Below are 12,167 nucleotides of genomic sequence, written 5' to 3' on the forward strand. Positions count from 1 at the left end.
AAAAACTGTTTTGTTGCTTGCAGCGACGAGGGCAGGATTAAGAGAGTAGGACATGGTGGATGGGGGGAGCTGAGAAGGGGCCACGTAACAAACAGCGCAGCATGGATGTAGGCAGGGAGCAAGCTGTCTGCTGCTCTTTTGTGCTACGTGTGGTGCCTGCCTCTTCTAACACTGTCTCTGGCAAACCCTGCAGTGGAAAATCACAGCCTGATGGCGATACAGCAGGAGCTATTGCCTGATGAAGCAAGGCTGGCAAGCGGCTCCTGTACGCCGATGTGGAGTGGAAGGAAATCCCCTGGGAAGGGCAGACACCTGTGCCCAGCATCGCTGTGCTCCCAGGGCTGCTCCCTCCCTGTCCTGCACCTCCCAAGGCGCCTCCCAGGCACGGACAGAGCGTGTCAGAGATGCACTGAGGGCAGCAGCACCAATTGTGAGCTCTTCACAGCATTGCTGCTCCCCTGCCCTGTGCGCTCTCCTCCTTGGAACAGGGGAGCAAAACAGAATTCCAGCATCCTGCTTGAGAATGGGCACATCTGTGAAGGCACCAAGAGTAAGAAAGGAAGGAATCTCCTTCCAAAAATAAGGATTAACAGCCTGCAAAAGGTGATTTAGCTTATGTAAGAAATACTCTTCATCTTCAAATCTCTCCCAGAACTACATGGGCACAATTTTCCTCCTGCTATGCTGTATTTCTACGTTTATGTCTTCATCCACTGCACAGTGGTCTACAAGGGAGCAAGTAATATTTAATTCATCCGTGGCCTCTGTTTCTTCCACACTTCTTGATGTAAACTGAGAATCACCCTACTAAAATAAATTATTTCCATTTTTCAACTGCAACTCTAGGGAATTCAATACGTAACCAAGGATCTGGTCTCTTTGAGCTCTCTACCCCATAAAGGTTTTACTAAGGTTTGCTTTGCTAGATACCCATTGCTAAACAGCAGTTAACAGCTGAGACTGCACCCTTCAACTGTGTTTAAGGGAGATGAAAATCCTGCAGTCAGGCAGGGGGGCGTTGTAAATTATTCTTGTGTGTGTCTTGGGCCACAAAGCCATCCAAACAGATGGAGGAGTATGCAGGAATGCACCTGAAAATGCATTTCTGTCACTGTGAGTCCTGCCTTCGATGCTATAAATTGATATATTCATCTATACTGAGACTGTATCTAGTCAAAAAACACCATCAAGTGTCCTGTTAACTGAGGGTATTTACCAGGAACACAGAGAAGAAAGAGGACTTTCCTTTAGACTGCAATAGGGGAGACAATACTTTACACCACACCAATAAAATCACACTTGCTTTTAATTTCGCAGAAAGCACACAAGACCTTCCTGAGGTTCCTAAACCATTTTACTGCTCCCAGCATTGTTGTCAATGACATGACACCATTTCATCTCTTCCCAAGCCCCACGACTTTAGGGAAAACAGGGCCAATTGTAGCTCCTGATACCAGTTGCCAAGGCAAGTCCATTGCAGGTGGTTCCTAGCCAGCCTTCAAGGTGCCCTATGTTCTACCAAGGTACCTGTCACCCCTACCTGGGTCAGCTAATTTGCTTTTTACATGCTCCTTACTTACATTGTTGGCTGTAAAAGGACAAAAGAAAGATTTATCATTTGAAAAATCTCTAATTTTCCAGAGTCTCCTTATAGGTTTTCCACAAATCTCAGCTGACAGTATGCTTGTGTAATTGTCATCCAAATACCTTACCTTCCCATTCAGCTACATCCTCCTTCTCACCACTGATGGATACATGTGTGAGAAGTCAGTAACTCCATCTAAATCTGTCAAATTGGTAACACATGGTGAACATCTTCAGATTCAAGGCTGATTTGATCCTCCTGCTCTCTTTTAAGCTGCAAGAAACTCAGGAAGATTTGCTGCTAGATTGATACAAAGAATGATAGAAATTTTCTGGTACAGAAAGCTGTTGAAGACAGCTGTTCACATTCCTAGTGCTGTCTCCATTAGAAGCTTCAGGTTTCTGTGACCCTGCAATGTCAATCCAACTGTTCCCATCTCAGATTAATTTATGCTAAATTACAACTACTTCTGCTTTGTTTGCAAGAATGTTCATAATTTTACCTGTGACAACCTCATATTAAGCAGGGGTCTTCCATTGTAATATAAACACTTTCCAAATCCTGGCAAAGCTTGTGTCTTTCCTTGTCATTCAGTCAGGTAAAAAAGGCATCATTTTCTAGCTGAATTTAAAACAATTTCTTCCTTCCTCTTCAGCAAGTGTCATGGTCAATATGAATAGTTTTTGATGATGACATAAAATAAAACTTACTAACAAAGAACCATATATGAGCTGATACAAATGGAAGTAAATAATGTAATGCATTTTCACATCTTTAATTAGTAGTAGCAAACAAAATTCATATGTCACTTCAGCTAGTGATAGTTGGGTTAACAATTTTTCCTATGAAGAGTGTACTGTTTGTATCTCTATCAAAAATCAGCATGAGGAAGGGATGGCTGAATTCAATGGTTGGAGGAAGAGCCATTGGCATTATTTCAACAGCAGTTGCTGCTGCTGCCTCAGTGCCTTTCTCATCAACATCCAGAGAAGCCTTGTGAACAACCTAGGAAAAAAGAAAATAGAGTCACTCTGGGCAGTCAACAGCCTCTTGAGAAATGAATCAGAGTTCTTTTAAAGCAGCTCTGCTTTGAGGGATCCCCTGAGAAGTGAGCTGAGGCAGAAGAGCTATATTGTTGCAGTTATGGCTGCTTAAATAAGGGTTAGGATGGAGCTATGGAAATCTCCTAAAAAAAGTCCAAAATATTGGATGAAGGATAGAGGCTCCACCTGTAATTGTTTGCATCTCCAAAACTGAGTCTCCAGGGTAAGGAGGACAGGTTGTGCTGTGCCTGGGAGCATTAGTGGTTTTCCTTGAGGAATCAGGGGTTGATGCTCCTCTCATGTTTCAGATACTGCAGAAAAAATCTTGGCCAATACCAGTCTTGGAAAAACAAGACATGCAGCAATCAAATCTGATCTCCAGTGTCACCAAGGGCCAACCTCCTTTTGTCAGCTTGCAGGCTGAGGCCTGGGTGACCTAGCTGCAGGTAAGCTGGGAGTTGCATTTTCCTAGTGCTTCTGGATGCTACCACTGATGGGCTTTCCTGCATGTTTGTGAAAGAAAAGAAAGGCATAACAGCCACAGACTTACACTGGAAACCTTCAGCTCTGGGGCACCAGTGATTCCAGAGAGATCTGCCTGGTTGGTGAACACATCCACAATTCCCATCTTTTTAAGGATGTCACTTATTTCATATCTCCCAGAAATAGAAAATTTGGGGAAGTACAGGTTCATAAAGCTGTAGAAGAGAACATGGAGGGTGGTGAGAAGGGTTTTTTCACTGATATAAATGATGATGAGAAATTGTTTAATTCCCATGAGTGTCAAATCCCAGAGGTTTGGACCCTGAATGTACAATAAGCACTAATTCAATTGCTGGTGCTTCTCATGGTGATACAAGAACTATAATTCCTAGTCATAATAATAGCAATCATAATGGCATTTATCTAGTGTTTTGTTTCAGGAATTCTGAGAGCACTCTGCTAACTGGAACAGTAACAAGAGCCCCTCTTTACAGGCAGTGATGAGGGATAACCCATGTTACTCAGGAAGGTGGAGAGCTGAAGGGAAGTCCTGACAAAGTCTGCTTGGAGAGAAGTGTGGTAAATCCCAGCATTTCAAATCAAATAAGTATTTTTGGCATAACTGGGGCATTTGGCACGGCCCCAGGAAAGGTCTGTTCCCTGCACATTCAGATTCCATGTCCTCTAATTGTCTTCCTCCTCTGGGCTGGCCATGATCAAGTTTGCCTTTGAGTGTGATCTGTCTGTAGGCAGCTTCTGCTTAGTGTGCTTTCTGTTGGATTTCTTTTCATGCCTTGTCCAGGGATCCTCAGAGTGCCCAAGTCACCCACAGCAGTGATTACCCTTTAGGTAGCTCAGGTCTTTTGCTGCCTTGCCCAGAGACAGCTTGGGTTGAATATTGAACAGCAAAACAGATGGGACCCAAACTGCAGTGCTGTAACCCTCATTTGATACTGCTCAAGCACTAGAAGGGGATGGGACCGAGCCTGTCAGCACTGGCAACAACAAAACAGTAGAACAGAAATTGCCATTTTGCTCTCACAGTTTCTTCCATGAAGAACTTATTCCTGTATTGATCCTCAATGACCTTGCAGCACAAATTCATTTAGGTTTTCCTGATATTGCAGCTGAGAATTATACATTTTTATTTTGATATTTGAGCTATCACATTATTAGCTCATATTCAGTTTGCTACTCGTTTTGTTTTTACTAACTGTGCTGGTATTTCTGTGATGATGCACTGAGATATATGGGTGTGAACTGCACAGCCTTATTAGTTGTGAATTAGGGCAGAGCTTGGTAAATTAAGCATGTATTAACTTGATATTACTCATCTACTGTTGCTGAGATCTTCTCTCTCCCAGACAAACAAGGTTGTAAAATGCATTAGCTGATGTTGCTGTCAATGGTTGAAGCTAACAGAAACTCATTAGATATTTATAGTTTCAAAACAAAATGCCAGAAAATCAGGACATACACAATTAATCACTTGCCAGTTCTAACAACAACTAGATGCTGCAAGATAATTGTGTAGGACATACCAGGTCTGTAAGCACTACTTAAGTTATGCTTTATTTAAGGTTCAGACTTATGCCTGAGTCACAGTGTATCAGTGACATAAGAGAGGAAAAACACACTAGCTGAAATCTCAGTATAGAAGATTTGGCTTAAAATTGCAACCATTCCTCTCCATCCATGGAGTGTTTTAGAAACACCAATCTAGGCTTGCTGTTCCTTAGCGAGGAATAGGATGGTCTCTGCTCTGGCTGGGAGAGCAGCATGTCACTCAGCCATCAACAAAACAATAGTTAAATACCAACCAGCTGCAAGATTTTTGCAAATAGGGCACACAAGCCAAAAATACTCCACTCACTTCCCAGAATCGCCACGTTCATAGTGTTTGCATTCCCCAAAAAGAAAAAATACTATAAATTAGGTGCTGCTGCAGCTGACTGGCAGAAGATTACCTCTGGAAGAGATGGTCTGACCATTTCTGGATGGTTTCCTTGTCCAGGGTTTGCTCTAAACGCTTCATTTTCCCTTTTGCTGGCAGAACCAGAAATGCAGTAGCACTCCCATTATAATGCAGCCGTACCACAGTGCATGACAGCTCCTCATCAAAATAGAAATCAAATCTGCCCGTCTGGTACATCATAGGGACTTTCACAGATGTTTCAGCATCCACAAAGAACTCCCTTTCTTCAGTATGCTCTGGTTTAAAAGGCTTTTCCCAACTGCCTGATACAGAGAAGAAGAATTTAACTGAATATCCCATGTTCTATCCCATCATAGACTAAATTTTTATAACTAGTAAAAATATTCATCTATTTCTCCATGTTTTCAAACAAGAATTTTCAAACATAACACTTTAGAATGTGTATCACAGTAATACAAGGATCTTTTTACCTTTTCAAAAGAGTGCATTGTATTCTACTTTCCATTTATGTTTCAGATGCCACTAATTAAATAATTAGGGGTTTTTTTTTGTACCTACCACTGCTTTTCTGTTCAGGAGATCTAAGTGGCCTTTCAGTAAACATCATCTATGTGCATCTCATATACTGCATGCAATCAATTTCTATTGACTTCAATCATAACCCTCAATTTGTAGATAAAATACTGTAAGATCTCATATCTGGGTGATGTAACATCAGGTTTAAGGGCACATCTAACTCACATTAGAAATGCACAGTGTTTCTGCTTTGTTCCTTAAAATGTTCTCCCATATTTTTCACTAGCTTTTCCCATAGATAAATGTTAGTGTGCATGTGTAGGGGACTTTGATAGGTGGGAAAAAAAGCAGTGTGTAGTAAATTAGGCTATTGAATCATGCATAACTTAAGAAGAGGCATTAGGTCATATCTCAGTGCCTTCACTGAAAATCAGAAGAATATGGGACAATTGGAGTTTTGGTTAAACCCAGGAACACCAGCTCAGGCTGCTTGGAAGGCTGTGGCTTGGAACAGAGCTCCTGGAGCTGTCACAAAGAAAAACAAGATTGTGTGGCCTCCAGCTTCCTCCCTATGCAGAGAGGAGTCCTATTACCTCTCTATCACCTCCCCTGTGCCATTAGGGGATCTTCTGGCCCAGCAAAGAGCATTTGAAATTTTCCCCAGACCAGTTTTCAGCTGAGGTAGGGAACATTAGATTTGTTGATAAGAATGAACAGTGAGAATGTGAACCCTAGAGGAGACTTACCTTTAAAGAAAACAAAGCTAGTCAGAAGCATGACAGTTTGTGGGTCCATGTCCTTGACCAAATTAGTAATTTTCCCATGTGTTTTCCTCTCTATATAATTATTGATCTGCTTTTCAGCTTCTGTGGGTTTGCTAAAGTCAGTTGTAAAAGCCTCCATCTGATACAGAGTTTTGGCATCATCTAAAAACTTTTTTAGGAGTTTCAGCTTCTCTGTTACAAAGATGGCATTCCCCATGTTGAGCTGGACTCCACCCTCAGGATGGTTCAGCATGTGGATCAGGTTGTGGAAGCCTTCATGTATCTCTTTCTCCTGAATCTCTGTAAGGTTGAAGGCGAGACCTTCCAGGATCTGAGACTGTGTGGCTGATCTGGCCCCAAGGGCCAGCATGGCAAAGGCAGAGGAGATGCTCACAGGAGAGAAGAAAATGTTCTTATTAGGTGTCTCCCGTGTAATCTCCCTAAAAAACTGAAATGCAAAGTCAGCATTGTTTGGCACAAGCTTGAGGCAAGCGATGGCTTCACCTCCATGGTGTATGTGGTATTTTGGGTCATTTGGGTCATGTCCATTGTGGTCACTGGGTGGGAGCTGACTGTGGGCAACGGTGTGAAACCCAGCCAGTAACAAACTTAGGTAGAATGTGTTCTTCATGCTCTCGTATCAAAATCCTATAGAAAAAAAAAAAAAAAAAGAGGAGATTTTATTACTGAGGTAAGTAAATTAATTAAGTAGAAAGAGTTATTCTGTCATTACCACTGAATTATAAAGTCTTATCTCTCTCTTTTGTCCTCAGTTTCCATGTTCTCCAATTCTTGCCAGATTTTTTTTATTTTCCCAGGCCTCCTGGCAAGACTCCGCCAACTCTTTCTGCCACCCCCACCCTAAATACCTGCAAAGACAAAATTCAGCAGGGATTAGGTGAATACACAGCACCCTCAGCAGGCTGGAGAATGGAGCATATCCCACCAGAAAACACCTTTTGGCTAATCGCTGAAAGGCTGTGGAACCACTCTGCTTTTGACACCAATGGTCTGAATAATTCCTTAAAAGTTCATCATAGAAGAAGTCTGGGTGTTTTGTGAGTTAGGGGATAAGGAGGAAATTCATAAAAGTAAGCAGCAATCAATAGCTACATAAAAACAGGATTTGAGCAAACAGACAGGCAGGACATCTTTAAATAAACTTTTGGTCAGATTGATAAGGTGTCCTATTTAAAGAAAGGATAGATAGTGGGGGCTGTTCTTCAGTAGCAAACCAGATACAAACACCTCTCTAAGGCATAGGTGAGGTTTTTTTCTGAATAGAAATAATGTAATGTTTTAAATAATAATCTGAAACAACGTGCTGTCTCATCAACAACACTGTTGGAGTGGGTTCATTTTCAGCACAGCAGAAGCAGTGAATGCCACAAACAAAGAACAAGGCCTTATTTTTATCAGCTGCTCCACTGGTCAAAGGGTGAAGCATTTATCAATGTGTTACACTTGGCTGACACTCTGCACTGTATAAGCTCTTAAAAAGGGACCTTGGAAATGGGGATATGGATGTCCCAATAGGCCTCATTTCTGAGGAGGAATCTAGGGCAAAGAAATGGTGCAAGAGTTGCACAGGGTTTGAGGAGATAATGAGCCAGATTTGCTAAAACTGTGCACAGAGAGATATATTACACCCAATTGCACCTTTCATCTCTGGCATGACTCAACTTGAGAGACTCGTTAGAAAGTGCTATGCTTATGGTCCTGCTTTCTCTATATCATCAGAGGGAGCAATTTTTATTAGTTGAATATCCACTTACAGTTAGACTCGTGAGAACAATAAAACATTTTCAAGCTATAATCAAATATTCAAACATTTACATGTTTGTTATAAGTAATTTTAAAAAGCAGGCCTATTTGCAAGTGTAAGAAATATATGTGTTAGGTTCTTGGTAGGTAAATTTTCAATTACTGTACACAGTAGTTTTAAATTATAGTTTGGTCTTTTCTGATTTTGACATTGAAATATTCTCAATGTATCTAGATACTTGTAACTTAACACAAGAGCTCCAGTTCTGAGTTTTTAGAACTGCTATCAGTGAGCCAATGTATTAGTCAGACTTTGAAGAGAAATCAACTCCCAAACAAAAGCATCAGAGCTAAGCCTAATGTATTTCCACATATCCAGCAGGCTGATTCAAAAGCTGCCTGTGGATAAATTATTCACTATGAACTATTTACTCAGCTGCAGTCATAATTTATTAAGAATAACATGAATACCAAAAAAGAGAAACATTTTATTTTAAACATAAGTTGTCACCTGTTCTCTACCTCATCACATTGAATATTTATTACAAAATATAGCACCTGATAGATAGGCTTTTCTATGTACGCCTCAAACTGCCAATTTTATTTATTTGGAATGCAAAGCAGAAAGTGATTTTAACTAACTTGACCCCAAAATTATGGTGAAAGGATATGGAATGGTTTTTCTGTAAGGGTTCTGTAAAATATTAGTTACAGTTTTCTGAAGACAATTTTCCCTACCCTGATATTTTTTCTCTATGTAGTTACAACATGTTCACATTTTGTGGTTAATTTATGTACTTTCATGGAATTAATTTCATTTTATTACAGGTCTGAATTCACAGATAATGAAATACAATCTGAATCATCCATCTGTTACTCAGTACTGGCCAATCACAAACAGTCAAGATTCATGAGTCAGACCTCACAAAAATCTTGATAATGGTTAGTTTTAAAACATAAGATTATAAAATACTTAGCAGCTGTGATTTGTAGAGGTCTTTTTTGTTGTTTAAGCCATCAAGATACAAGTGGTCCTCTTCATTAGTCCCTGTTTTGAAATCTAGAGGTACTTTTATAATAAGATTTGCACTCTCTGAACCTTCAGAATATGATTGGGGATTATTTTTTCATATTTGATACTTACTATTTCATTTTATGCTATTGTAGCTTCTGGGTTAGCAAGTGATCAACCACTGACAAATTGACAAAAACCACCCTTTCAGCAGGAAACAGAAGATGCAGATTCTCATATGGTCTTAAAGATTGATGGATTTTCCTACGGAGCATAGTTGCTAATGATTTTTTAAAAAGAAAAGGACTGAGAAACTGTGCTGTAAAGCCTTTAGGAAATTCCCAGACTGAAGGAGTTAAGTTTTCAGAAAGCTTTTTAAGACATTTACTTCTATAATTTCCAGAAATAAACCAGTTTATCCATCAACATGGCAGTAGAAGTATAAAGCACTTCAATTCTAATTCCAAATCTGGTCTGACTTGTTGAATAGCCTGGAAGGAAACACGTTGACCTCTGTCTCGTCTCTTTGTGTGTTATACAGTGACATTTTATTTGTGGTGTTCAAGAATAGGTTGCTTTAAAGAAGAGCTTTCAATCAAACCAGACAATGATACAAGAGCATGCCAGCACTTGGAGGACAGTGTTTTCAGCAATTTATCTATTGTAGACTTGGTGATAACATTTGCTGAATGTATTACCTCTTCCCTAGCACACACTATTCCCTACCATGCAACTCAGAGAGAAAATGTAGAGCACTGGGATTAGCTGAAGTCAGAATAATTCCACCAGAAAACCTGGGAGTGGGCTGGACTGAGTTTTCTGACTGACAAACTTGCTTCTTTGTGGATATAGCTGTTTTGTCCATTTTAGGGCTGATTTCTGTCTCTATGACTTGAAGAGATTCTTTCTGCCTTTAGAGTCCCATGTAATATTCCAGGAGATGAATATTCATCCCATACTACTCCTATGAAGGGTCCTCACTGATAATCTCATTTCAGACGACATGAAAATTTGCACTACTCAAAAACTTATGAAGGCATAAATAGAAAACCTATTTGCTCACCAGATGGTGCTGCTTCCCTCCTGATTGTTTCTGAAAAGGAAATCTGAGAAATATTTTTCCTGAAAGCAGCACTGTGGGGGCACTGGGCACATCAAGTTACAGCACCACAACCACCAGTGGTGTCTGCTGAACTAAGTATCTGCTACTCAGAGACTTGTAAAAAGAATCACCCAAGCACACAAAAGATCACAAAATAAAGACTTGACTAGCCATATCTGTGTGTGAGAACATGACCTCAGAAGCCTACTGTCCAGGACCACCTATTCAAAGTAGCTCCACAAACTCACATGTGCTTCCGTGGCTGGCCAGAAACCTCTGCATATTTAATCATATGCACCTGAACAGGTTCAGGGCCTATTCCAGACTGATCATCTAGACATTCACTTCTCTTGTCATTCAGAGTTTTGATACCTACATGCCTGAGCCCCTGAGGAGATTGCAAACACAAGCCAAGGACATTGGACTATTCAGAGAATTCAACCCCTGTGACTATTTCATTAAAAACAATTCCTTTTGCAGCAGAAATGTGGAAGCCTAGTTTACATTATCCTTTAGAAAGGTATGTGACTGTTCACAGGGCTGTTTTGTGTTTTTTCTATCTTCTGTGAGCCAGCTTAGCATTGGAGAACTCACCCAGAAAGTGGCATCACCCACCTTTAAGCCTCCTTTTACCTGGAAACAGGTGAACATGTGCTCTCACTCTTCTACAAAGCCACCATGAGTATTTGCTGTTGAACCTGAGTTACTGCACACACTCAAGGATGAAGCATCACTGAGGACAAGAGAATAAAAAAGTAAACAGGAAAGAATGAGTGCAGTGGTTAGGACAGAGGGGATTTTCTTGAACTAGACCAGACCAGGTTCTCAGTTTCTACGTTCCAGGGTAACATGACCACAGCCTAGTTTCTGACTCGTTAAAAATGTTGACCTCACTGTAATCTTCTGAACCTGTGAAAAATCACCAATTTCTCTACTTCTATCTAATGGGCCTGTAATCTGATGATTACCTCAATAATGTCTCATCTAAAAGGGAAGCAGACATTAGATACACTATTCCCTAAGTAATGGTATTTCCTGTAGACCTTCAGTATAAAAACCACAGAGTAACTTAAAAAGAAGCACCAATACATTAGAAATAAGTTCTAATCACTCATCCTCAGGCTTTTAATGAATAATTTCTAGCAGGAGGTACATCAGGGAAAGTCCTCCTTTTAGGATTTCTTGACTCCTGAGACCACCTTGCTTTCTGGCAAGACACCCTTCTCTGCTTTTAGATTCTTACTCCTTCTTCCAGTGACCTGACAGTGTATAGACAACTCATTGCCTCAGTTGTGATGCCTGTGTCCTTTATATCCAGGTGACACAATGAAAATCTCATTATATAGGACAGATTTCAGTATAAAACACAACCCTAGAAAAGATTTAAAACTGATTGCCTTCAACAAGAGGAGACACTTTTAAAGTCTTTATAGAAAGCAAAAAAATCACTACTTACAGCAGCTTCCAAGGATTCTGCTGTCTTCACCAGGACTACGCTGCAGCTCCCTCTCTTATTTATACAGTTGAATAGCATTATGAAAGCAAAACGTCCTCTAGAAAACATTAACCAGGACAGACAAGTGTTATTACTTTAGGAATGGTGCCGAGTAAACAGTGAAGACAATTTTTCTGGGCAGGCACCTGATTTTTTTGCTCTATATGCATGGCCAGACCCAGCCTTTTCTTAGAACAGTCCTAAGAGACCCCTTCATTTCTACACATCCTCCTCATGGGAATCTAACTACTCACTCTGGGAAATACTTCACATACATCATTAACTTCTGTAAACTGCATGAGTTCATACAGTAGAAGTAACTGAAGTGAGTAAAATAAAACATTTACATAATACTAGACATGAGCCTAAAGAAAAGACAGCTGTGGATGCATGCTGCAGCCAAATTTCAATTTAGTATTTTTCAATGAGGTATTTTGCTCCCTCTGTACCAGACTTCTAATAGTTTT

At 40.4% G+C, this 12,167-nt stretch overlaps 1 protein-coding gene across 2 annotated transcripts; it reads right to left on the reverse strand.

Moving 5' to 3' along the window:
• Positions 1 to 2,344: 2,344 nt before the first annotated feature.
• Positions 2,345 to 11,747, reverse strand: LOC106858044 (alpha-1-antiproteinase 2-like). 2 transcript variants are annotated; one of them, XM_014884467.2, is made up of 6 exons: positions 11,662 to 11,747; positions 10,839 to 10,938; positions 6,310 to 6,975; positions 5,079 to 5,349; positions 3,179 to 3,326; positions 2,345 to 2,590 (listed from the first exon to the last, which is right to left on the reverse strand). In XM_014884467.2, exons 3-6 carry the CDS (start codon positions 6,956 to 6,958, stop codon positions 2,396 to 2,398), a joined length of 1,263 nt encoding a protein of 420 aa, XP_014739953.2. In that variant the 5' UTR covers positions 6,959 to 6,975; positions 10,839 to 10,938; positions 11,662 to 11,747; the 3' UTR covers positions 2,345 to 2,395. The 2 variants fall into 2 exon arrangements, with proteins under 2 accessions (XP_014739953.2, XP_014739951.2); XM_014884465.2 differs by having other exon boundaries at positions 10,821 to 10,938.
• Between the last annotated feature and the right edge of the window lie 420 nt (positions 11,748 to 12,167).

This window comes from Sturnus vulgaris, chromosome 6, assembly GCF_052056855.1.
Source record: "Sturnus vulgaris isolate bStuVul1 chromosome 6, bStuVul1.hap1, whole genome shotgun sequence".
NCBI lineage: Eukaryota > Metazoa > Chordata > Aves > Passeriformes > Sturnidae > Sturnus > Sturnus vulgaris.